The sequence below is a fragment of the Thamnophis sirtalis genome, unplaced genomic scaffold (assembly GCF_051295495.1).
Source record: "Thamnophis sirtalis isolate CommonGarterSnake01/CBP01778 unplaced genomic scaffold, rThaSir2_p1.2 scaffold_5, whole genome shotgun sequence".
Taxonomy (NCBI): domain Eukaryota; kingdom Metazoa; phylum Chordata; class Lepidosauria; order Squamata; family Natricidae; genus Thamnophis; species Thamnophis sirtalis.
This window is the reverse complement of record NW_028261385.1, coordinates 107,890,030-107,917,882: the sequence shown is the minus strand read 5'-3', so window position 1 is coordinate 107,917,882 and position 27,853 is coordinate 107,890,030. Positions and strand designations below refer to the sequence as shown.

Sequence of the window (27,853 nt, the reverse complement as noted above, 5' to 3'; positions counted from 1 at the left end):
TATGTTTTTTTATTTGTGCTTTTATTTGTGTAAATATAACAAAAGGCAACAGTAAAAATATTGGGTTTCTGTCGTGATGGACTCTTGTGACGAGCCGATTGACAGATGTTGGAAGCAGTTAGCTTCCTCCCATAATTGGGGCTTACCAGGGGTTGTGACACCAATATATATGTATATTCGCATACTGCCAAAACAAATATCCCTATCTGCTTCTTGCACACAAAATAGGCTACTTATAGTTAAACAAATTAATTAACTCTTCCTGTCTGTGGACTGAGCTTGCCCCAACTTAGCTCCCATTTACATTACCTTGGATCAGTTGTAAACAAAGCACTTGGCTGCAATTAATTCAGCTGTTTTGTTTTTGAATGCCTCCAAAGCCCATATTAGCACCAAAGCATTTGGGAAAATAAGTTGTCCCTGGAGATTCTTTGCATTGCAGCTCACCAGCTTCCAGTTGTTTTAAAATGGATTTCATTTTTTAAAATATGAGAATGGTATGGGATCTTAGGGAGACGATTTTTTAATTTCTTAATTTAGACACTATATTGCTCTTGCTGTGGGAATGATGTACAAGCATTCCTTTTCCCAATCCAGAAGTCTTCTTTTCCCTGCGCAAACACCCAGGACACTATCTCACAACTATGTACTAGGTTTGCAAATGAAGCTTTTCCACAGGCACAGCTGTGAGCGGACTTCCTCTGCATTATCATTAATGAACAGGACTGCCACTCTAGTTCCACACTGCCTGTGATATTGCCTCCCACAGAATGCAAAATTAAATTTTCAATTCTAGGTATGAAGAGGGATGATAGCATTGCACATTTCTTCTTAGCAATTATGTACATCTGCTATTATTTACCTTGAAATTTATATAAACTGATCTCAAACACAGCAGTTATATATACTCGGTATTTTTCATTAATGGAGACTTTTATAGCTGCTTTTTAAAATTCTATATGAAATGAATACTTTTAATGGTCAGTAGTATGCATCACATTCAATTTGGTTTCCCCATCCAGTAGCATGGATTACAATAGCAGCTACTCTGAGCCAATCAATTCTATTTCCCTTTCCTGATTTCTGCCCCAATCTATGCCATTCAACCATCGCTATAGGAGGTGGAGGGGAACATGTGGTTCTTCATTGTCAATGAACCATGGTTTTCAGCAGCAAAGCCAATGGTGCGCAGCTGGAATTGAATTTCAACACATGCAGGGCCTAAGGTTCACCAATGCTGCTGCAGTAATTGCAGACTTGGTGGCCAAAGTTATGACGGACCCAAAAAGAGGACATAAGACAAGATTCTAAATTTCAATGGTTATCCCCCTATTCTGCAGTCATAGGAATGCACTTTGGGTGCTTGGCAACACAGCTGCTTTACAGCTGTTTGCAGCATCTTGCAATCACATGACCACATTTTATGTCAGTTTTGCCCCATTTGCTTTATGGCCGATGCAAAAAAGGGTTGCAAAATTGGGTCATTCATGCGACTGACCTGTTTTATGACTTTGTGAGTTAGAACTTTAATGGGTAGTCTCCATTATGGTCATAACTCAATAACTACCTGTACAGATTAATTGCCCATTGTGACCCTGAAGTCACACATAGACTATAGGCATCTGCTGACATCATTATTTTTTTCTGTTACAATAGTTGCATAGTAAAAAATATTCTATTAACATAATTGATTTCACAATCTGGAACACAAGCAAAGCAACTGCAACAGCTAATCTGCGTGAGGCATTATAGCCTTAATTCTCAAAGATGCATACAAATAAATTTATTTTCAAAACAAAAAGTGAATTGCTGAATTTCTTCAATGACATAAATTAATTTTCCAACTTGCAATCAACACATTGTATTATTCCCCAAATGACTGTAAAACACAACATCAGGCAGACATGCCCTTGGATTTTACTGGAGGAGGGATGTGCAGGTGGCCACAGCAGCACATCCCTAACATCTCACATCATTTGGCAAGACAGAAAACAGATGACAGATCCTTTAGCTTAAGTATTTTGTGGTAACTCTACAATTTACAAATAGTTCTTCTGCTACTTGCAGACATTTCTAAAGGCAATTCTGTAAATATATCTGTCTTAATGGTTGATTCAATATATAAAGATCATAGAACACAATAGATACTGCATCTCCCTAACCCCCCCAAAACCCGCCAGTATCTGATTGTGCCAAAAGGTGGCCATTGATGTCTCGGGAAAATGCAACAACGGAATCATCTTGAGATCTTGTAAAAGAAAAAAGAATGTTCCCACATGGAAAATCCATCTTCTCCTGGATACTTAGATCGGAAATACAGTTCATTACCGTGTAGTTTTCTGATTGCTTTTGTCCTTGCAACTATCTCATTGTAAAAAAATAGCAGAGGTGGGGAAGAAAGCCCTATCTCTGAACTCTGTAAATAACTTAGATTGACTTGATATGGCAATGGCAAGCAGCATGTGAAAGATTGTTGAGCAATCAGAAACAATGGCGGAGCTGAAGAGTCAGAGGTCTGGAGAAGAAGGGTAAGAATAGTATCCATTTTCCTGCAGAGAAGGGGGGAAAAACATTAACACCATGTATACAAAGAAATCACATTCAGGTCTTGTTAAATGAAGAGCTGTGGAACCTCTATGTGTTTAATTCCACAGATAGCATTCTGGGCCAAGTGACTGCCATTTAATGTAGGGGGATGAAGTCCTGTCATCTGAATTGTTTTATTCCTAAACAGATTGGAGAACTAGAAAAGTTTAGATATTATGGGCCAGGCTAGATTGCGTTGCTTAACCCACCACACGATAAATTGAATATTGTACAAATATCGCTTTTGACTGTCCTTTCTTTTCATTTTCATTCAGGTTTCCTTCTTTCTCCAACTGCAGGGAACCTCCGGTTTTCTTTTTAGGTATTACCCTGCCTAGCCACAGGAGAATATATATGAAAAATGGGTCAGGAAGTGGTGTATCCATGCTAAAAACAACAGCTGCAAGATCTTTCCAGTGAAAACAAAGAAATGTGCTAGAGCAGAGAAATGAAAAGAAGCTACAACACACTGGGAATGCATCAAGGGAAGGTGGGTCACAGACAATAATTTATTTCCATTTGCTTTCTTTAAAAGGGAAAACTAGTGAAGTGCTTTCACTTGCATCTTTCCATACTGCTACAAGAAAAACCATTGTGCTTTTAGAGTAACCTGTATAAAAGCATGTGCCACAATGTACACTGTAAGATTTCAAAAAATGAAACACCCAATAAACTACACTGTAAATGAAGTCCAGGAACCTTAATTTAGAAATTAATGGGGAGGGACGGGACGGGACGAGACAGATGAAGTAGGAAGGAGAGGAGACACAATGTCATTTGGGATAAAGAACAGCTTGTTAAAATGCACTTTATGTTAGACAACAGTTATCTACTCCATACTATTGTGTTTCATGCCTTTATTTCCTCCTATGCACTCATTAGGTTTTGTAATGGAGCTCATTCAAGATGACAAGAGCTATAGAATTCAACATTTGCTAGGTTATATATAATAACAGCCTCCTATGAAGTACAGCTTTGTGCTCTAAACATAAGCGCTCATCTATTCTCTAGATAATGTGTTCTTACACCAATACAATGTGTATTTTCAACAATACACAAAACTGTTCCGCAGCGTATTCTTTCAAAGGCTCAAACAATCCAACATGGCCTTCAAGTCTTAGCTGTTTCAAAAGCAAAACACCAGGCATCTTTGTAAACTAAGTGAAAGAAACATTTCTTTACCCTCCCTCTGCTTCATGAAATCCAAAAGACATGGAAGAGTGCCAAACTAATTCACCTACCCTGATGTCATATTCAAGAACAAATGGAGGAAAGTCAATTTGTTCAGGGGGTATTGCTGCGAACAACTGCTGGAGGCCTTCCACATGGTGAACTTTGTCCTTTAGACCTGAGACAGTAAAGGTTGTGAAGAACCAGGTTGAAACCTAAAGGGAAGAACAGGGAAATTAATGCTGCTTCCACAAATTCTTTGACTACAGATGATTTCATCATCTTGAAGTTATGAGACATGCAACAGAAATGTACTTAATACAATACCGTTAAGTGCACCATGCAAGTTTTTAAAGCAAAACAGACAAGTTTTCCTTCCCAACCCAACTGCTTTTTAAGGTTGACAGTACAGAGAATATGTCAAGGATAAGGAGAGAACAGCTTGCTATAAATGTAAATAAATAGGTTTGTATGGGTAATTTGTTTTACAAAAAGCTTTAATTGCTTGCTTGCTAGTTAAGCTTATATTCCTCCAAGAGTCTGTGGTAGCCAAAGCGGTCCACCATGCCAGGATGCGTAACCTCAGCAATATCATTCAATACTTCAGGAGCGCACTTTTATGATTGCATGCAAAATTGTACATTTTCCACCTGGAGATGGCACACTTCACCTTCGAGCGAAATGTTGGATGGACAAAATACAACGCCTTCAGATTTCTTTTGTACCTGGTTAATAAGAAAAGAAGTTTCTTAAATCTTAAAACATTTAACTAATGACATGATACCACCCAACTAATTCACAGAACTGGCTTACTCTTAGCATCCGAGACAAGATTGACATTTTTGGATATCAGGACAGGAACTGAAACTCTGATTTTGCAAAGAAGCCTTATCTCAGTTTTCACAGCAAAGTCCTACACCCACCCTCATCGTGCTTTGGTGTTTATTAAGTTTATGTCCCCTGCCCCTCCCCCCTATTATATACACTTGCACGAAAGCTCATCTGTGAATAAGCTGATCCTTGAATTTTTAATCAACTTACTGTCAAAACTGCATTACCTGCAGATAAGTTGACCTACATTTTTTGTGGTATTTTGATTAAAAATTAAAGACTCGGCTTATCCATAGATGGGTTTGTACCTGAAAATATATAAAAAGTATGGGTAGTTTAAAATAGCATTATATATAGTCTCATATAAGCTCATCTGATTTTGTGGTGCATTTTGGCATCTGAAATTCTCAGCTGACTCATAAATATCTACAGTACATTATTTAAAGCAAGTTTTCTTGTGCTTTTTAATCACAGATGCCAATACAGAGAGACAGCTCCAAGACCTTTGAATATAAAACTTACCTCACATCGACAATGTCAGAGAGCTTCTTCAAGAAATCTGAGTCCAAGTGATTGTAGACATTAGTAAGTGTATGGAAATAGACAATAATATATTCTTTCGCTACAATATGGTCCATCACATGGATAAAGTACAAGAGAGCCTGAAAAAAACAACACATTTATTTTATCAGAGACAAAATGTGGCTTCCCCTCTTTTTCTGTAATTCTACAATAGTACTGGGGAAAATAATTTCCTCAACAGAAAGAAAATAGTACATTTTGTTGAGCTAAATGGCTTTCCTCTGTCCTCAGGAATAGCAATGAGTAAGACACAGTGCATTTAGAACAAAAGATATTAGACCCTCCTCTCAGCTATGAAACTGATCTGATAGCCTTGCCTATGCTTCAGCCTATTCTGTCTTGCAGGAATTATTAAAATTTTATCCCATCTTTTTTATATATAACTCAAGGTAGCAAACATAATCCCATAATGATCCTATTTCCCCACAACAATCCTGCAAGGTGGGCTAAGCCAAGAAGTACAACTGGCCCAAAGCCCACCAACAGTTCTCACGACAGAGGAGGTGGTGGTGGATAGAACTCACCCTTTCTGGGTTTCTAGCCTAGCACCTTAAGCAATGCATCAAACTGGATCCCTTTTACGCTGATAAAATAAGTGTGGAACCCACACTTCATTTCTGCAGACTTTTGGAGTTCTCCTTCCTTTTATATGTGGAAGGGAATTCCTACTCTGGACTGAAGAAATGAAGTGGAAATTTTCACAATCCCCTCTTTGTTTTTCCAGCCCAACACAAGAGTTTCTTTCCCCTGTGTGTGCTGGGCTGGAGAATCGAAGCAGAGATCCTGAAGTTCCAAACTTAGTTTCTGCAGTCCAAATGATTTTATGAATGGAAATGAGTGGAATTTTTTTGGTAGCCAGCAGCAGACTGCAATCCTCCCTGCTAGCTTCCCCTTTGACTTTCTGGGGAAGCCAGCAGAGAAGCCAGCAAACAATCACATGATTGGAAGCACTTGTCAACTGGTCATAAGTATGACCAAGTTGAGAATTAGCTGTAACTGCGCTCCTCCTTGTAGAAGATTAAAGTACTGTTAATACACAGTATAGAACATCTATTATATGTACACAAAGTTTATAGCAACTGCAATTTGTCCAGGTCACAGATCTATAGTCTTGGCAAAACCATCTATGATTTTTGTAATGGGATGTTTGCAAAGTTGACTTTGGAAATGGTTCTAAGCTTCATTTGGTAAGTAATGAATGGAAACTAAATTGCAAACTAATAATGGGCATTCAGATGAAACTGTTGGTTTTTGGTCAGCTTTGGGAATAATTAAAAAATGCTTCACTTATAATAGTCTGTGTGGCTATGGATCAGTAGGTCTCAAAGTACATTCTGCTGAGGCAAAACTGCTTGCCTTATAGAAGTGTCTTCTGAAGCAGTCGTGTAGGCCAGTGGTCTCCAACCTTGGCAACTTTAAGACCTGTGGACTTCAACTCCCAGAGTTGAAGTCCACAAGTGGTGTAGGCTCTCCAAATCTTGGAATGTCAGTTGTGCCCAGTGTGAGTTTTTATTTTCAGTCTCAAATGAAAACCTTTTAAAATGTCCTTTTAAGGATGAAGAATGAACCTGGATGTACAAATATGGTTTCTTAAAATTCTAAAATAATAACTCTTATCACTATTGAAATACTTCTCAGGATCTTACCTTCTCCATGTCTATAAGGGTAACAGGAATATTCCTTCCAACAACTGCCATCACTGTACGACCACAGTTATCAACTCCTATGAACAGAATGAACATCAGGACCATATTTCAGATTCCAGAACTTAGAATACATATATACCCATACACATACAGCCACCCCAAGTCAAATCAGCTACATCAGTTAATGCAGTATTGCAGGCTAACTCTGCCCACAGACTGGAGTTCGATCTTGACTGGATCAAGGTTGACTCAGCATTCCATCCTTTTGAGGTCAGTAAAATGAGGACCCAGATTGTTGGGGCAATATGCTGACACTGTAAACCATTCAATGAGTGCTGTAAAGCACTATAGAGTGATACATAAGTGCTATTCTCACTGAATATGTAAACAGTTAAAACTATTACAATTTTGATTATGTAGCTACTGTAACTCTCAAGAAAAATTAACCATAAGTAAACTCTTATAGGCTAAATTTCTCATTAGTAGCATTAAGATGCAAGATTCACTGCTTCTTTCTTTGCACACTCATCATGCAGGAGTCACAGGCATTTTGGTTAATTTGACCTTAAACATACCTGTTTGGTACAATGCTTTAAGTGAGGCAATATCTGACAGGTCCTCAGCTCTTGCTCGACAAAGCCAACGGTTGTAACTAAAAGGCAACCACAGAGAATTGCAAAATAGTTACAGTAGCACAATTAGCATAAACATCAAACCAGATACTATGTATTCTCTGCCAAATATCCTAATGCATTTCTTACTTAACTTAAAAAGGAAACTAATTATAAAAGCATTGTACTGGAAACAACCGAACAAATATCAGACATCTTCTGCATGCCAACCTTAAAAAGTCTGTCCAAAACCCAGTAGCAGTTCACTATTTCCCCTTTGAAAGGAAAAAAAATGAAATCTACTAGAGCAGAACACTATCCTGTGACCAGAATAAGTAAGTACACTGCTCGCCAGCACCCACAACCCCAAAGGATGAAAACGAATAACCTGCAAACAGGAGAGGGACTTTGGTAAAAAGTGCCTTACTTTCTCTGATGTTGTTTCTGTAGTGCTGCCTCAGACAGTTGTCCTTGAAGGGTAAGACGCCTCTGTTTATCAACATCTCCCTCCATTCGAGCAAAAGCATGCGAACCAATAAATGAGAAGTCTGCTTCTAGCTCCTCTTCATCAGAATTATCTGCAGAAGATATTCCAGGATAATGAAAGGTCCGTCCCTGAGGATGTCATATTACACACGCAACACAGAAAAACGAGGGGCCATTTGAATGAAAACAAATTGCAGTTAGAAGAGATTCTATGGCAAAACATCAGAGGTTAGTAGCAATTCTTTTTCTGGCGCAATCTGAACTGATGAAATATTACCACTTACAGTTTACAATACATTGCAAGCTTTGAATAGGTCAAGTGGATGACTGTGGAGAGCAAAAAGCAGCAGTAGTGCTGAACACTGGATAGCCCGTGAAAGGTGACTCTCAGTTCAGTTCAGTTGCGTTTATTTATAGGCCGCCCTTTTCCCTGAGGGGACTCAGGGCGGCTAACAACTTATGGGAGGGGAAGACGTACAATAACATAAAAATACAATATGTAGTTAAGATCAAACAACATTCATTCAACATTCGGGCGGGGGCAAACTATGGTCTTTACCCCCAGGCCTGGCGGGATAGCCAGATCTTGAGGGCTGTGCGGAAGGTCTGAAGGGTGGTGAGGGTACGAATCTCCACGGGGAGATCGTTCCAGAGGGTCGGAGCTGCTACAGAAAAGGCTCTCCTCCGCGTAGTTGCCAGCCGGCACTGGCTGGCAGATGGCACTCGGAGGAGGCCTAATCTGTGAGATCTTATGGGTCGAGAGGAGGTAATTGGCAGAAGGCGGTCTCCCAAGTACGCAGATCCACTACCATGAAGGGCTTTATAGGTAGTAAGAAGCACCTTGAAGCGCACACGGAGGTCAACAGGTAGCCAGTGCAGCTCGCGGAGGATAGGTGTTATGTGGGCGAACCGAGGTGCACCCACGATCACTCGCGCGGCCGCATTCTGGACTAGCTGAAGCCGCCGGATGACTCTCCCATCAAGCCTGTCTGAATTTCTCTCTCCATCTGGTTGAAGTGAGAGATATGATCAGCTGAAGACTGGATTATAAATTTAACTGAACTTGCAGAAATGACAAAACTGACCAGATTGGTCAGAGGAAAAAATGAAAATAAAATCTTTTTGAAAGACTGGGAACTTATTTGGACTTTTTGTTGAAAGGAGAAAGGATCAATTCGATGATTTCAGGATTTGAAGAGGAAAAAGGGATAAATATGGCAGGGGAAAAGTTAAGATGATAATTATTCAATACAAAAAAGGGTAGAAGCATAATACCCTTTTCGTTACTTTCTAACTTTTTATTTTATTTGTTAAACTCTTAGTTATAAAACCAAGCCTATATAAACTGACTTTGAAAAGTGGCTCAGGATTAAATTAATTTGGAAATATAATTTATATTAATAATAATGCTAAATGTAAAACTCACAGCCCTTTAAGGTTGGTTGCTTGTTTTAAGTCTTCTGCAAGTTATTTTGGCACAGATGCAGACTCACCCTCTGGAGCACCAGGCTTTTTACAAATTCTAATCTGACGTTCGGGCACAACGGGCTCCCCTTCTGCATTTCCTATATCTTCAGGAAGCAAAGGCAGGGACTCTTTCTCCTCGGCGAGTGATCTTGGAAAATAAAGAGGCAGCATCTTCTGATACGTAGGCTGTAGAAAAGAGAATTTGAAAACTGACTCATCTTGCATTTCACTTCTTCAGGGCAAAATTGAAATCAAGAAGAGTATTAACTCATGTTAAAATGAAATCACTGGTCATACCAATACTGTATAAATTCATCAATATCAGCTTTTCAACGTGTAGATAATTTCTCTTTCAATTTCAATTTCTGATAGAAATAGAATCCTTGTTCTTTTCAGCTTAGAAAATTAACTTCTGCAACTATCTGAAAATTCAGCTGGCATATGGTAGGCGTCACAGTGTGTCCAGTGTGCCAAAACTTCTTCTGCTTTCATACATATGCAGAAACAGTCAAGTTGGCTTGTTTATGAGGGAGATGGGCTGTTAAGAAGTGCATGTGTTTGTGCATGCGCACGCACACACGCACACACACACACACACAGAGTGATAAAATTTGAAGATATCCCAACATAACACCCAGATGACAAGTTCCCATTTTTCTGTTTGAAGCTAGAAAGGAGGTGTCTGGCTCTTTCCAAATCACTGTGTGCACCTCTGAAGACAATCTAATCAACCCCCAAATTTTCATTTTAGTATTAACTGTCTTAAAACTAAATACAGACATATGTCAATATCAGCTGTGTTTAGTGCTTTTGAAGTTCTCAGCATGCCTTAAAATGCATAACCAAAACCCGCCTGTTTTTACAACTCTATTTGGTGTCATAAATGGGACTGTCCCAACTTTATGAGGCACAATAGAAGGTTGATACCATCTTAATACTTTTTTGTAGAGAGGGTACAATGTACTAGCGTTGTTTTTAAAAAGCCAATAATTTCGTTTGTAGTGCAGGCTTTAAAGAAAGTGAAACAGCTTTATAGAGCAGCTTATCACAAATCTAAGCCTTTCTTGGTACATGTCACTTCCATATTGTGGACAAAATTGACACGATGATGCCTCCATTAACAGAGATAACACAATGAGTAGCACTAGTTCACAATTCTCTTCCTGCAGGGAATGTATGATCTGGTGTAGAAAATTACTAAATTTCCAAACACCACCTACCCAGAGGATCTAAATTGGACTAGGATTCAACTTCACCCTATTTGCTGAATCACAACTGCTTAAAGGCACTGGTCTTGACTGTGTGGAGTAGTAACTGTCACTGTCACTCTTTGAAATCAGCCCTTCAGATGAGAAGGAAGCACTGCAAAACAGTATCTTCTACCTCTGCTCACAGGGAGGAGGATACTATGGTTACTGACATAAAAAACCATGAGAAATCAAAGCAACTTCTCAAAGATATAGGAAAACAATTGAGAAATGAAGCATATCTTAGGAATAGCAGAGGCGTCTCCTAAAACACACATATACTGACAATGATAATTTCCCAACTCTTTATATTATGGAAAAATGTAGCCAATACCAAGTAGGCATTTGCAAACATTTTTTTAGATCACAGAACGTTTTACAGAATTGGCAACATGTAAAAAGCTGCAACTGTGACCTAAACCTAGAACTGTATTGGCGTTCCTTCCTTCAACATTTATTTTGTGTGGATGTGTTTTTTAACTGAGGAAACATTCTTAAGCCAGTACATTCAGAAACATGGATTGCTCATCTAAAAGCCTTTCCATGCAATTTTCACCACATCTTAACATAATGAGAGACAGGCAGCTTTAATATGTTTGGATGCAGAGAAGGCCTTTGACAACTTACATTGAGGCTTTATATGTAAAGTACTGGAAGATATGGATTTTGAGCAAAGAAATATTAGAGTAGGATTCATACAGAAGATTATTAAAGTGACTGTAAAGATAAAACCAGAGCAGCAAGATTACTTTATGCACAAACATGGAAGGACACTTTGATTCCCACAATGGATAAATGGCTACAAAAGTTGATGGGAGTTAGCAGAGATGGCTAAATTGACTGTTGATTAAAGAAAAGAATATAATCAATTTTATTTCTAGTTGGAAACAGTTTTTCGAATTTGTGCTTGAGATGGAAATGAAACTTGATTTTGAGTTTTACTGATTAGATAGGTTTGGCATTATAGAAATGGCAAGTATATATTGTTATATAAAGTAAAAAAGGTTTTGTGTTATTACCTTATTCTACTGCACCAAAAGGAGTTGGAAGTCAATGTTTTCTTTTCTCCCCTCTATCCTACACTTTCTTATCTTCCCTTTTCCTCCCCTATTTTACCTTTATTTTCATTTTCCTTATATTTTGTATTTGATGTTTTGATAAACTAATAACAATTTTGAACCCCAAGCCATTCTATTTTCATCACATCTTGCTTAAGAACAGTAACTATATTATTTGATATTAAGCTATAGCAATAGCAGTTAGACTTATATACCGCTTCATAGGGCTTTCAGCCCTCTCTAAGCGGTTTACAGAGTCAGCATATTGCCCCCAACAACAATCTGGGTCCTCATTTTACCCACCTCGGAAGGATGGAAGGCTGAGTCAACCCTGAGCCGGTGAGATTTGAACAGCCGAACTGCAGAACTGCAGTCAGCTGAAGTAGCCTGCAGTGCGGCATTTAACCACTGCACCACCTCGGCTCTTGTGCAGTTATGCAGTAACATGTTTGCTCACATTTTTTTAAGCTTTCTTCAATTATAAAGTATTCTCCATTTAGCACTCACTCAATAGTCACTGAAGAACAGCAGCCCCCCACCGTTTCGGCACCAGGGACCAGTTCCATGGAGAGAATTTTTTCTGTGGACCAGAGGGGGTGTGGTTTCATATACTGCCTGCATCCTGTGGATGGTGTTTCGCTTGTTTGTGCGGGCCAGTTACTGGTATGCCGCGGACCTTGCTGGTCCACAGACCAGGGGTTGGGGACCCCTGCTTAAGAGAACACATGGAATTCAGGGTTTAAGGAATGTGGATCTGTTTCCCCTGTGCCTACAGTGGTACTTGTTAATTAAACCCAGAAGGCGCAACAAGTACTAAAAATGACAAATACCAAACAAACCATGTGACTAATGCGTGGCACTTTCTGTTGGCTGGAAAGGGTAGCGAGTCACAAGGCAGGCGACACTGACAAATCCTAGCCTGCGCATCGAGTACCAAACAAACGATGAGTACTGGGACAAAATGTTTATGTCAAAATATGTTAAGTACCAAATTTGCCAAATTTCAAAGCAGTCAAGTACTAAGACTCCATTGTAGACTAATATTTTCTGTATTACGCCATATTTCATACAACAAGAAATCAGCATCACTTGATTAGTGAGTTACATTTTCAACACATTTTAGAAATAAAACATAAATCTACTTCTTCACTATACTTAAGATCAACAAAGGAAAGGGCTCACTAATTTTTATCCACTTTTGAATCAGAATACACGGAGTCTGAAGCAAAACCCAAGCATCTATGAATTAATGAAATGAGAGTTCTTTAGATTAAGTTTATTATATATTTCAAAAGAAAGCTATAAGAAAAAACAAGTATTATAACTGCACAGTTAATGCTTGCAAACAAGTTATTTTACATACCTCCTCAAGATCAGAAACTGCAAACACTACTTTTTCAAGGGTTTCCCCATGAATTTCTAAAAATCGTCGGATTGTACCTAGTGGTAGAGGAAATGTCAAGAAAAACGAGTCAGAAAAATGAGAGGGAGACAACATTTAAGCCTATCATATAGGAGGAATAATAATTAAATAACAAATGAAATAATATGAAATAGCAGAAATACCTAAAGTGCTTGCAGGAATGATTATCTAACTTTTCCTTGTGATCTACTTAGCACCACAGGGTAAAAGCAAATCCTTTCTTACTGCAAGGAGTTGCTGGTTCTCTAATAAGCCTACAGATGTTGTTGATAACACTGTGCAGGACCAACATTCCTTCCCTTTCCACCCCATGGAATGTAGTGGGAGGAAAGGGATCCATTCCAGAGAACTAAGGTACAACTCAGTTCAGATAGCATGAGAAAAAGAGGGTTAAGACAACCCCTCCCTAATAGTTCCCAAAGTACATGCTTCATGTAAATAGTAGTCTGCTTCAGTTTAGTACGATTCTGCCTATAGATGTAAAATAATAAAGAAATCTTCTTGGAAGAACCACTACAGGTCCTTATTGGTTTTTGGTGGCTCACGTGCACCACTTGGGGCTGATTTTTGAGGGGTGAAATTGACTTTTGATAGTCGGATTCATAGAGAAGTCATCATTTTACCATATTTATATTCTACCTTTCCTCCAAAAGCTGAAATCGGCATAGAATTGGTCTTGCCTAAAATGATTCATAGAGAAACATTGTAACATAAGAGAAAGATAGCGGACCAAAGTCATTAAGAGCACTCAATATCTGAATGCTGCCCCCACCCCGTTCCCCTCTCTTCCACATTTAACATCTTAACTACCTATACTATATTGGCTCTCACATCTCATATCTATTTCTCATTTACTTAGCCCCCTAATTCCTCCAAATGAAACAGCACCCACTGTGGAATTCTTGAAACGGAGGATAATCTGTGCCTCAAAGTTTACCCACACCTCTATTATTTTATCAATGGATGAAAGGCAGCATTTCAGGAATTGTAATCTTATTCTCATATTAATTGTCTAAAATATTCTTTTTTTAATCAAAACAGAAACCATGCAAAAGAGATCTGTGGGTAGTAGAACTACACAACAAATAGAGAAGTCAATAGACAGGAGCATCTGCGAATCCAGATGTTTTATTAGAATGCTCAAACAAGTGTTGCAGAGCAAGCCCTGCCCTTTACATTTACACATGTGATATTGCAACGTGTATAAAAGGGGTAGAACTCTTGTTGTAATTCTATTCATCATTGGCCCTCTTGCATAATTACTTTTTGTTTATATCCCACCTTTATCATTTTTTAAATAAACAACTCAAGGTGGCGAACATTTCTAATATTCCTTCTACCCTGGTGCCTGAACCACCGGACCAGACTGTAGAATGATTTTCCCATCGCCAGAAGTTTTTAGAAAGGTGGATAAGACCTAGTTCTTTCCCTGGGCCTTTGGACAATTTGATGAGCTACAGAAGAATGTCAGTTTTAACAGCCACTGTTTTGTTTAATGCATTTTGTATTGGTTGATTATTATTATTTTTTCTTTTTCTTGTATGCTGTCTAGAGTCACATGATCTGGCCACAGATACCTTAGTAAACAAATAAAGCAAGTATTATTTTTAATTTATTTTTGTAAAATAAATGACCCAATTGAGTGCCAAATTCTAAAATAATACAATTGTGTTATTATATATTTTCCCCATTTGCATTTTATAAAATACAATAAATAACAATGTCTACCCATGCTGGCGATGGTAAAACTTTTGAAGGTTGATGCCAGTCAACCTGATCTAACCTAAATAAAGTATGTGGGTCCAAATATTAATACAGAAGTATATTAATGTATTCCTTGAAATGAAATCGAGAAGAGTCCACAACCATGCAATTATTACTTGTATGTATTGATAATTTTTATATCTTTATGACTGAAATATAATGCATTTTGCTCAACAAAATCTTTGGTGTATACTTTTAGATCAGACATGGTATCTCATAACCTACACATTCACCTTGGCCATCATTTTGGGGAGAAATGGGAAACAAGGGAAGGAACAAAAATCAATGTAAGGTAAAAATGTGTGAATTTTTAAAGAGATAGAAAGATGCACAATAAGCATAATCAACATAATCTGACTCTTTACATTCCTTTAATACCACAGTGTGGGGTGATTATATATGGGATAGAATATCTCATAATGCAAAATAAGAAAAAAATTCAACCTTATATAATTTAATCACTTGCACTTGTGACCAGACCTCTGGGAAAAAAAAAAATCAAAATTTACCTCTTCTGGGCAATTGCCCACCTACTCTTGATCCACCATTCTATAACACTTACTCATGTATATGATCACATATTCTTTCCTTGCCTCCATTATTTTTTTCTCCTTCTGCGGTCTATTTTTGCTCTACAAATAGATTGTAAAGTGCTTCAAGACAGAGAGATTTGATCTCTGAAGTATCAGTTATATAAAACAGCCACCCCTTCAAGGATACTTACGCAATGCTATGTGAGTTGCATCCACTAAAGGATAACCACGTTTCACAGTGTTTATCACGCAGAATCCCACTGAGGACATTGCTTGTTCCCTAAAATAACATCGGTAAAAAATAATTTCAGCAAGGCGTAAGAATGTCAATTCTACTACATCAAAGCATAGGCATGCCAATTTCCTGTATGTATTTATTTAGGACAGAGCAGCTATAGAACCATTAAGAATTGGTTCTATAACCATTAAGGATAGAACTCTTAATGGTGATTAAGATCAAAGCTGGTGGCTTATTCCTAATTTTTTTGGGGGGGTGGGGGAAGCAGGTCCTTTGGCCTACTTACAGAATTAAAAATGGAAGAACAATCAAAGATGATTTTAAAAATATGTATTCTGGATAGAGAAAATGGTTGTTTTGAAAACTGTAGGGAAGTTACAAAATTTTAAAGAAGGAATGCAAGAACTAAAATTACACAAACATCATCTTAGCCCTTAAAGTGTAGTGAGTGAGAAAGAAATATAAGATTATCCCATGTTGATTCTCTTTGATAAAAGAAAGCAGTAACTTTCAAGTTTCTGTTCTTATACCCTGCAGCAACAGAATTCTAGTCTGTTTCCTGGTCTGCACTAATTCAAAAGGGCTGGCAAAAAAAAGTGTCATTTGGATTCCTTCCTCCTTTGTGTTGTTCTTAGATATGGAGATAGGGAGAGAAAGTATTACAATATGAAGGGGAAGTACACTCACCCACACTAACATGCATTATAACCATTCTTGGTTTAATAGTTCACCACTTAGTGTTATTTATAAAAAAATAACAAAGGCAGGATACAAATAAATAAATAAATTCTGATATAGCAAAAGGTAGAATTTGGATCAAAATTCTAAAATTCTAAAAATGTGGCAAAACCGAACAGATAAAAAATAAAATTATATGCAAATTCCTCAAAGGAGGAAAGTAAAAGCAAAAAAACATTAAACATTACAGGATTTAAAAAGAATAAAAGGAAAATAAATGTTCAACTATTCTAGATGGATAAAATGGTTGCACTGATGTAATTATCTGATTTTACAAACTAAATTCAAACAAAGTTATAATGAATTAATTTCAATTTAATATGAATTTGAATATAAATCTTTCTACTTTAGATCCCTTGGGCAAACTTACCACTAGTCCCATCCCATCCAAAAACAATGACCAGTGATTCAATACTGGCCTAGATTAATAAAATACTGTAAAGGCAAAAGGAATTTGAAAGGAATTTGAGAAAATTATACACTAAGAACATTCAGATGAGCCTAGTTTAGCAGTAATGACTCAGTCTAGGTAAACCATAATCGTGACTGACTCCAGAAATTATTGAGTCCTAGATCTAAGATTAGGAATATTACTGAAGCATCTCCCATATTTAAAAAATGTGGAATAACTTGTAAATCAGAAAAGGTTTGCATATCATATTCTGAGGAGTGGAAAAAAGGCATTACATATCATGGTAAGCCAAGGTGGCGCAGTGGTTAAATGCAGCACTGCAGGCTACTGCTAGATCAGCAGGTCAGCGGTTCAAATCTCACCGGCTCAGGGTTGACTCAGCCTTCCATCCTTCCGAGGTGGGTAAAATGAGGACCCAGATTGTTGGGGGCAATATGCTGACTCTCTGTAAACCGCTTAGAGAGGCCTGAAAGGCCTATGAAGCGGTATATAAGTCTACTGCTATATATATATTGCTATAATGTGCTTGTTTGATTTTGTCTTAGAATGTTTGAACCAAGTTACTGTGATTTATGAACCACAATTCATAGCTTAACATAACATACAAGTAACAAAACAACAAAGAATAAGGGATGTGATCTGCAAGGGGAAACAGACGTTGATTGGGACTGGTATTTAGTTCTCATCAGCCCTAAATTAAAATTTAATAGGCTCCAGGTTCTGCAGCACTGGGGATACTTCTGGTGATTTCTTTCTTTCTTTCAGGAAAGGAAGAAAGGGTTAACTAGGCAAAGTACTGATATGAACACTCCTCCCTTTTCCTGTCCTCCACATCACACTTAATACTTTTGTTTCATTCCTATCTGTTGTTATACTCTGTTGCTCAGAGGAATATGCATACTTTTTGTAGTCTATTCCTAAAATTGGACAATTAATATTTGGGGTGAGTGGAGAGGACAATTAAAATTGCAGAAGTACTTAAGAGGAAGGTGGTAGCATATGTCTGTAAAAGTAATTTCACAATATGCTAGATTAAGAGATACAGGATGTAACAGCTGTGGTTTCTGAGCTATTTGCAGGTGTTTATTAGCCCATTTAGGTCACACTTATTTCTTTCAAGAAATAATCATTTAAATTGGCAGCTGGGCCAAAAATACAAATAAAAAAGCCAGATTCATGCAACTAGCCCAGAAACATTCTCCCAAATATGGAAAGCAGCTATATCCTGACCAAGTAGTCAGGAAAAAATTAGATTGTTGCCATCTTGTTGAATTTGGAGTGTAGAAGGATTGGTAGATCTCACTCAGGAATCATTGCGTGGAAAATGATTTAACATTAATTTTGAATTAATGTGAAGTCAAAAACCTGTGCATTTGGTAGTTTACATCCCTTTCCTTGAGTCCTTTGATAACTTCTTTGCCCTTTATCCTCACCAATGCATCTTCCTCAATGTTTTGTTGCTTGCTGTATCTATCACCACCTGTTAATAGGTTGATTCTTCAGAGCAGCCATTTTTTGATAACACCCGTGATACCTTTGCAACATTTAAGATACTGTACACTGTCCTTTTTAAGGCGCATTTGAAAGCCTCTGTTTTTACACTGGTTGCAGGCTACATGAATTCCATAGTTTGCATGCAATGCATGTTTTTGGGCGTGTAGAGAAGGTACTTGCCTGTCAAAGAAGAGACATGCTTACTTTGCAAATTGAAGGATGTTGCGGTAGCAGCTGTACAAGGAACTCTCTGCTGCTGTTCGGTATCGGCTTTTATATTTGGGTCCCACAGTATGAATGATGAAGCGGGCAGCAAGATTAAATCCCTTGGTCATCTTTGCTTCCCCTGTCCGACAACCTAATAAGAAACCAGAACAAGACGAGCAATGTCAAACCAATGGCAACCCAAGCATTTTTTAATTTAGAACCCTTTATTCGATATCCTTTATACTCCTGGATGAGCTTGGGCCCAGGGACAATCCATTTTCCCAAGGGTTCACATGAGAATCTGGGACTGTTGTGGAGGACAAAGTCAAAGCTCCTACCCCCAACTCCACGCGGGTCCAATGGGGACAGCCCATGGACTGGATATGGCCTGTGGCCTGTAAAATGCCCAGGTCTGTTATACACTATAGCCACTTTTTTGTTGTTGTCAAAGTCATCCTGCTATAAGTATTTGTTAGCTGATCTTGGATTTATGGAAATTATAAACTAACATTGATAGATGGAAACTGTCTGGAAAAGTCTAGTTTAGGATTACAAGTCTTCTAATGCCAGGTCAAACATCTTGAATGAAAATACTGACCTGGCATTTATTACAAGGTCAGCTGGAGGAAAGAGGAAACAGAGTTATTCCTAGCACTGTCTACCAGGTTACACCAGATGCAATAACAAGAATCTACAAGTCTATCTCACTGACCAGAAATTCCATCAAGTGGGATAGGTCTGAGAACTTGCTATTGAATTTGGATGGCTCTAAAACATGATGTTTGTCTACTTTTCACGAACTGCACAAGAGTCTCTTTGCCTGCACTAGAAGGAGTAATCTGACCTTGCAATGCAATACTCTAGACCAGTGTTTTTCAACCTTGGCAACTTGAAGATGTCTGGACTTCAACTCCCAGCATTCGCTGGCTGGGGAATTCTGGGAGTTGAAGTCCAGACATCTTCAAGCTGCCAAGGTTGAAAAACACTGCTCTAGACTGTTTGTTCTAAGAGACTTAAATGACTATTTCAGGTCACTCGTTAGTGGTTCAGGTTTTCTGTCCAATCAGACAATCATAGACCTTTTTCCCGTTGAAAATTGCATTTCTTGCTTCAGCGTCCATTTTTTTCTTTAAAACTTGAAATATCTCCCCAGAATCAAGTTTCTATTCTAGAAAATGAAGAAAACTAAACACCTCTTCCAATAGTTAGTAATTTCCTTCCCATTTCTTTCACATATTACCTAGGTGATAATGAATTTCTTGCATAAAGATGGTCATTTAGTTTTTAAAAATGCAATTGTGGCTAAGTAATTTGTGACAAAGGTTGTGGCTCTTGGCATCCTTGACCTCTGCCGCCATTTATCCTGAAGTACCTAACAAAGGGAAAAAAGAATCACTGAAGCAAAGCTCATTTTATGCAAATTAACATATTATTCTGACCTTTAAGTTTCTGTAGTTCAACTTTTAAGTCAGGTCCTGCGTGCATGGAGATACTTTCAGAGACTGGATTTTTATCTGTGAGGGACTCATTGCTGGTGTTTACTATAGCTGTGCAGTTCAGCAATGCTACGTTGCCTCTCCTTTGAAAAGATTACAATTCATTAACAATGCAGAAGAAATAAAAGTAGAATCAAAGATATCTGCATATAAAAAGGAAGTTCTCCATCTAGTTATTTGTTTCCCATAGCAGTACTGATTAACCAGGTAGACACCAATGGAAACATTGCCAAGATCTCCAAATTTTAACATCTGACTATTCTCAGAAAATACGTTTTAATTCCTTTCTCCTTTTAGTCTTTTTATAGAACACTATACCACCTAGACAACTACTACACTATGAATAGAAAAATAGCCATCATATCAAAAACATGCACTTTAATTGCCCTAAAATATATTAAGACTATGGAGGCCCTCAAAAGAGAATGTACACTTTTAAAATGAAAACTGAATTGAAAGAGGCCAAACAATACATTCATATTTATAAATGAGAAGGATTAAGAAGATAAGCAGAGCATGACTCCTGCAGAGGTTATAAGAAGCGCTGTTTTCTTCTGGAAAACAAAGCACCTGTTTATGTATGCCTCTGCTTTTATGACATTTTGCATCTGCATTTGGACACTGAGCAACTGTCTTATGCAGTCACATAATCACCATTTCAGCTCCCAACAAACAAAATCAATGTGGAAGACTTTAAGAGGTTGCAAATTATGGGTTGTACTTTAAATGTTCAATCACCCAAATAAAAGGGTGATAATGTGACCAATGACCCTGTGAGTTTACCTAAGGATGGCAACTGAATTTATTGGAACTGCCATTGGATTTTGGCATAGTCATGTGATATCATGCCTTATGACTGCATCACTTAGCAACATAGCTCCCATTCCCAATATCCATTGGTAAGAAAGTCTGTTTCATGCAGAATCACATAATCAGGAGAGAGACATCAATAGCCTTCCAAGTGGCTGCCCAAATGCCTCTTCCAATATTTTTTTCTCCACAAAGCCCTGCTTGGTCCAGGCATTTTTCAAATTCCATTTTTCTTTTGCCAGATTCTCCTATTATATCAAATTTGATCCCATTCTGGACTATTTTTGAAATACTGGAAAACAACAAGCACTATGATAGCCTATCAATAAATCCCAAATGTCTCTTTCATTCAGTTTTAAATACATAAAATATATGGCACCAAACTGTCCTCAGTGTAATAAATCACAACTCCTATCAACCCACCCAATTTGTTTAGTGGTAAGGAATGATAAAGAGGAATATAGATTATTTTAGAAGCTTCACATAAAATTGTGAGGATTTGTTCTTACACAGTCAGTAAAATAAATAAACATAAGCAAAACATTTTCTTTTTTAAAATACTGAAGTTCTTATATTTTTGTGAGCTTGTAAATGTAACTCATTCTTGCTAGTGGAATGAATCTGACAGAAATCCAAATGTTTGATATTGTTTAATGGCTATTTAAGATAACGAGATGCAAACTTACCATAATATTATCTTTGCATTGATGTCTTCCCTATATGGGAAGGGAGATCGAACATCAACTTTCCCCCCTTTGATTGGTAAATGAGAGCTGTTTGATTGGTCCTCATTGTGGTAGTTAGACCATCCTGGCAAAGTGTTAATATCCACAAAATTGGAAGGAGCTCCCAAAGGATCCATGGAATCACTTATTTCAGTTCACTTCATAAGCACTTCACTGCTTATTGAGATATTGCTGTTGTTTCACATTAAAATATACAACAAAATAAAAATTCAGTGTGTTTAATACACTCTTATTATTCATCTTTAAATCAATAACTCCATTCATACACCATTTTAAATAATGATTTAGTATAACATATCTAAAATAAAGTCATACAAGTTTTGAGTTCATGTGCCTGGAATATCAATATCACCTAGAACATCAATTTGTGATTTCCAATGCTTAGTTTTAAAGAAGCCAACATCAAATCTTAGTTTCTATAACTGCCTAATTGAAATAAAACAAAATATGGATTAAAAACAACTCTAAGCCCTGCTTATGCCAAAAGGGGGAAAGACACAAAACCTCATTCCCCCCTCCCACACAATATATGACAGGAAGTCTAAGTGTTAGACATGTGAGTCTAAGATCTTGCCCAGCTTCTGTATACCATACAAGGGACCATTGTTTCATTAGATGGGAAGAAATCTGCCCTCAGAGTTCTTTGGATTTTTTTTAAATTGCTGGAACTCTATCAGAAGAACTGGTGAAAAATATTAACTCAGGTAAAGGTCATACAGTAAGAATTAATGAAGAAAGTGGCTATGAGCACACATTTAGCTCAAATATCAAAATTAAGATCACCAAATATTCCGCACACAAAAAAACCCTGGTTTTTTTGGTTCCACCATAACAGAATGCAGATCAGAAGTATGGATTGTCATGACTTCCAAGATCTGCCTGAAATAATTAAAGATGTGACAATGTTTGAACTCTTATGATGGAAATACTGAATAATATGTGGTCAAAATACAAATTAGATGCTGTGCATTTGGTCTCTTTTATATTTTTCTAAACAAATCAGAGCAATCTGCATTAATTTAAACAAAAGCAATTAAAATCTGATGATTTTAAATGTCACAAGAGAGGCACTAAAACTTCTTCCCATCTGCAACAGTTGTGATTAATTTTGTGCAGGTGGAAGCAATCTATCATTTGTTGCTTCAGGTGGATCACATGGTAATAAATGTAAACATATGGCTGCAACAAGTCTTATATGGTTAATATGGCTCATTCTATGAAGCTGTATATGATCCGTATTTTTACAGTGGTTTCAATAGTATTGCATATGAAAGTCCATAGGTATCTATACCTGAAATCTCATGTTTGGGTAACAAGGCAGTGTCAATTTGTTGGAGCCATGAGAGTTATGGTTCAACATGCACACAGATTAGAATGAACTTCAAATTCTCCACAAAATCATGAGGGTTTTAAAAACATTTAATGGGTTCAATTTTTACCCAGAATCCATCTTAAATAATCTAGAAACATATTGCATTGCTATTTATATTATACATATACATATAAAAGCTTTATATCGGTACTATTATATTATTACATTTATATAATTATAAGCGTATCGGTATTTATATTTATTTAAATTACCTAGCCGCCCAACTCCAATGGAATACCGTCAGAAGAAGTCGTCCCTGAGAAGTTTAGTTAAGGCATTTCTTGGAGCAGCATGCAGGGTTCCAGCCTTTTGACTAACAGCAGAACTCATGCACCCGACTCCCCACCCCCACCCTGGACTGCAGAGCCACCACCCCGAGGCAACAAAACTAGCCCGGTGAACGCGCCCAGCTGTCTCCCCTTCTTCCCCAGGTGTTTCAGTTCCTCTTTTCTCGGAGGGGAAAATAATTATCTCCCACCACCAGCGAAGGACTGTCAAGAATGCAAGCGCCCTCCTCTCCTCTCCCTCCCCCCCCCACTCTTCCCCATTGGCCGACGAAGAGGCCGCGAGCGAAAGGCGAACCCGGGGGATCGAAAGGCATGCGCCGCCCGGGCTCCGCGCGCCAAGGCAAGGGGTCCCCGAACCCCCGGGGACGTCGACGACACCCACCTCGGCTCGGTGCCTCGCGGCACTCACGGATGCATGGCTGCCACCCCCGGCGGCCAGGGCTTGTCCTTTGCCAGGGGCTCGGCGGAACCATACCATACCCGAGGAGCAGAATCGCGGAAAGCGACCACCGACTCCCCGCGTGCCGCTCGTAGGTCCTTCTTCCGGTGAACGCCCCAATCCGCCAAGCGCCGCCTTCTGCTTTCCGCCCCGTCGTATTCGAGTGCCCAAACCCAGGTTGCGCCGCAGATGCGAGAAAAGATGGAGAATGGGAGAAGAACGAATGGGATACAAAGAGCTGCTATCGGTCGCTCCAATCGCTGCCCGGCCTGGCAGATACTCCCAAAGACGCCAGAACAGCCGGCTGAGCTTTGTACTCATCTGGGCAGCGGGTCAACTTCTTGGTCGAGAAACACGTGCCTTTGCTTCCTGCGCACCTTGTGGGTTTTGAGCAGTGGCGAATTAAGGCTCACTGGTGCCCTAAGCACTGACAAATCTTGGTGCCCTCCTCCTTTGTACAATATTGTATAAATCTTCATTGGGTTTTTTTTTCTTTCTCAACTTTGTGGTGCCCCAAGCACGTGTTTAGTCTGCTTAATGATTAATACACCACTGGTTTTGAGGTAGGGTCATTTGGGGGGACTCAACAATTGCCGAGACAGCCCCGGTCCTTATTGCAAACTGGGAAGGAGACTTCGAAACTGGGGCGTCTGTAGTGAGACGGTAGATCGCTTTAAAGGTTTGGTTATTGCAAAAGTGTCCCATTCACTGCGGCTATCACTATATAACTGCATATAAGGATCAGGATTTCTCAGATGTGACACATTTTAAGAAGGGTGGACTTGAACTCCCAGAATTCCCCTGCATGCATTCTGGCTGGGGAATTCTAGGAGTTGAAGTCCACCCTTCTTAAAGTTGGCAAAGGGAAATACTGATATGGATCATATTAACTCCCGTTTAATTGTTAATATTGTGGATAGATCTCGTAGGAAGGAGTATGCTATAAATAGCAACTTTGTGTGTGTCTCCGCCCCCCCAGTGTTTGCTTATATAATCTTATAGTCATTTTTGTAATTAGTTTCAAATCGGAATTAAGAGGGAGAGCAGAAGACAACTTTTATATCATGGTTGGCCCTAAAGGAGGACTGAGAAATGGCATCTGGGCGGTCCCACTTGACGGATCCCCACCTCAGGCTTCTTAAAACTCTGCCCCAGCCCAATCCCAACGTGCGTCTTGCAGGCAACACCCTTGTTTGAGCGAGGCGTTTACATTTGCTGGGGTTACAATTGGAAATGGACGGAGTTGTTCATTGTGCTTTAAGCCAGGGGGTCTCCAACCTTGGCAATTTTAAGACTTGTGGACTTCAACTCCCAGAATTCCTCAGCCCGAGGAATTCTGGGAGTTGAAGTCCATAAGTCTTAAAGTTGCCAAGGTTGGAGATTCCCCTGCTTTAAACAAACTACGATGGTTGCTTGAAACTCGAGAGTTCAATCCCGTAGTGAGATGAGTCTCTCTAATTTTTCATAGCTCCATGTTCTCTTTATCCTCTACCGCCTCTTCCGGTTCCTCTGCCTAAGCATGCTGGGTTGGCAGGTTCAGCCCCGCTACACGTGCAACGAACAGATAGTCTCGCTGCTCGGCTGACTGACGTTCGCTGCAGGAGGGAAGACTCAAGCGGAGAAGACAGGGAATAAGCTGGGATCTTCCTCCAGTACATTTAGATCGGGAGTCCCTTTCTACCCGTGGCTTATACGGTGATATCGCTCCTCCTGCTGCACTTCTACACATTTTGCCTTTGGAGTTGACCGGCGGAGAAACAGCCGGGCTGCCCAGCCAATCTGGCTGACTCGAATCTGCAGTTCGGTTCTTTCTGATAAAAAACTAATATCTGCAGAGTCAAAAAAGGGTTCTGCAGAAGTGTATTCTGCAAAATACCAGAAATTGGGGTGTTTCTGTGTTAAGAGTTTTGGAAATAGAAGAGTAATAATGGCTGGGTAAAAAAGTAACATTTTTTCAAATGTCTTCAGAAATAATATTCGCCTAGTTTGGACTTTGCAAAAACCTGAAGCCGACCCATGGGCCTCACCAAGCAATATTTGCGGTACGCGGACGCCGCTCTCTTTGGAGTGATTGCCAGCCAGAAAGGCAATATTGCCTATGTGACCCTGCGTGGTGAGAAAGGTCGCTATGTTGCAGTGCCAGCCTGTGAACATGTTTTCCTCTGGGATTCAAGGAAAGGAGAAAAGGTAAGCACAAACCCAGGCTCCTTATGTATTAAAATCAGATCAGATAAACAGAGTTGGAAGGGATCTTATAGGTCAACTAGTCTATATATTATAGTGGGATTTCGTTCTTGATGTTTTTTGTGTGTTTAAAAGATTAAACGAAAGGTCCTGGATGTTACTGAAGGTTTATTTAAAATTACTGCCATGATCACACTGATGTTTGAGGGAGTCACAGACAAACATTATAGGTAGCCCTCTTTTAATAATAACCTCATTTGGGATCGTGATGAAGGTATAACTTTATGACCATCCTCACATTTACAACATTCATAGAGCTGTAAAGCAAAAAGAAAAAGCTGAAATAAGGTATAGGTATGTATTATAGATAGAGTCACATTTTCACTTAGGGACTGCTTCCTTTAACAACCAAGTAGTCAGTCCCAATTGTGATTGCTAAATAAGGACTATATCTTTATTATTATTTCATTGTTGTTATTATATAATATATATACTCCTGCCTCCTGTTTTTCTTACAGCAACAACCCTTTGAGGTGGGTTGGGCTAATAGAGTGTGATTGGCCCAAAGTTACCCAGATGACTTTTGTGCTCAAGGGAAGCCTAAATCTTTTTTCTAGGCCAGCGCCTTAATCATAAATAATATGCATTATTTAAAAAGTCACCATTCCACATTTTTTTTGCTAAAAGTTATGGTTGTAATTACTGTTAAAAGTAGACTTCTGATAAATTGAACATGTTCATTTTTAAAAAATTCAAAATGTTGCAATTGTCCCTTTTTTATTAAAAGGACCCAAAATTTCAGCATTGAAATAATAGAGAGTGAGTCTTGGTTCTATGCCAGATTCCATTTGTCATTACTGTATGTTTTTTTAAGTATCTTGGTTATAATGAATGATGGGAGATAATAGAAATGTATAAAATAACTTATTTCCTCAGAGCAATCATGTACTGATTGCCACTTTCTTCGGAATCTTTTACTATTCCAAAGTGTAAAGTTCTCCTATTTTGCTTTGCAGATTCTCATTTTTCAGGGCTCCAAGCACGAAGTCACTGCCCTCTGCCCATCTCCAGATGGTTTGCATTTGGTTGTTGGATATGAGGATGGTTCAATCTGCTTGTTCAACCTCTTAAGTGCTGAAAAAACTGTCACATTCAATGGCCATAAAGCTGCTGTTACTGTCTTGAAATTTGATGAGCTGGGAGGATGTTTGGCATCAGGATCAAAGGTGATATTTTTTTTTGAGTTGCTGATTTTAATAGATGTAAATGAAATATATGATTAAAGCTCAAAAAAAAGTAAAAGTAATTGGAGATATGAGTAATTGGAAATTCATGGAATGAATTTGTGTGAGATAGATTTTAGGTCCCTATTTTTAGGAGTTTAGGAAAAGATAGAGAAATGAGGAGAATAGAGAAAACAGGTAGGTATAACAGAAGAATGGAATATATGATATTTGTTTCTATGACTGGTCAACTAAACGTTTTTGGTTGTTCCCAAGTAGGATATGGACGTTAATGAACTTTTTTTCTGAATTAATTCAGAGATTAAAGTTCCATGAATACGGTTCTACTTCACTGTACCTATTAGTTTTCCAAATATTTAGTATTTATATTGAGAGTAGTAGCATCTTAAAACATGCCAAGATGATGGTTGACTTTTTGTGCTTGTTACCCATCTATTTCTGTTTTATTCTGTTCATTTTGAGACCCATGATTTTCTGAATCTAGACTATTTTCCTAGAGGAAATAGAGGGAAAGACAACGGAAGCTGAATGTCTTTGCTTGCTTATCAACTAATACTAAAATTAAACAAATATGCTTGATATTGGAGAGAATAGCAAGGTGAAAAATCTGTGTCATTTGGTAGAAAATCAGTGAGGAATAGGGAAAAATGCAGACAGTGAAAATGAATGTTATACATATGGTAACAGGACATTAAAAGAAAAATGGAAATACTATCCATATTTATTGAGGAAGCATTCCTTTCAAAGTAGCTAATTGGAAGTTTGCAGGACATTTTTAGAAT

General features: G+C 38.4%; 2 protein-coding genes across 5 annotated transcripts in view; one reads left to right on the top strand and one right to left on the bottom strand.

The window, feature by feature from the left end:
- Positions 1-1,733: 1,733 nt before the first annotated feature.
- On the bottom strand, positions 1,734-23,933 carry GDAP2 (ganglioside induced differentiation associated protein 2). 4 transcript variants are annotated; one of them, XM_014068815.2, is made up of 14 exons: positions 23,587-23,933; positions 21,486-21,729; positions 19,933-20,072; positions 18,491-18,644; positions 15,596-15,684; positions 13,048-13,124; positions 9,406-9,565; positions 7,854-8,004; positions 7,391-7,467; positions 6,816-6,892; positions 5,110-5,249; positions 4,372-4,481; positions 3,828-3,971; positions 1,734-2,549 (listed from the first exon to the last, which is right to left on the bottom strand). In XM_014068815.2, exons 2-13 carry the CDS (start codon positions 21,659-21,661, stop codon positions 3,871-3,873), a joined length of 1,452 nt encoding a protein of 483 aa, XP_013924290.2. In that variant the 5' UTR covers positions 21,662-21,729; positions 23,587-23,933; the 3' UTR covers positions 1,734-2,549; positions 3,828-3,870. The 4 variants fall into 4 exon arrangements, with proteins under 4 accessions (XP_013924290.2, XP_013924283.2, XP_087572601.1 ...); XM_014068808.2 differs by having other exon boundaries at positions 4,427-4,481; positions 23,587-23,923; XM_087716475.1 differs by lacking the exon at positions 23,587-23,933 and having other exon boundaries at positions 3,824-3,971; positions 4,427-4,481; positions 21,486-21,677.
- A 1,246-nt stretch (positions 23,934-25,179) lies between these two features.
- WDR3 (WD repeat domain 3) overlaps positions 25,180-27,853 on the top strand; it is a 32,238-nt gene continuing 29,564 nt past the window's right edge. Inside the window, exons 1-2 of the mRNA XM_014068833.2 lie at positions 25,180-25,830; positions 26,844-27,053. Of these exons, the coding sequence (XP_013924308.2) occupies positions 25,660-25,830; positions 26,844-27,053 (381 nt within the window). The 5' untranslated portion in view covers positions 25,180-25,659. The remainder of the gene's footprint in view (positions 25,831-26,843; positions 27,054-27,853) is intronic.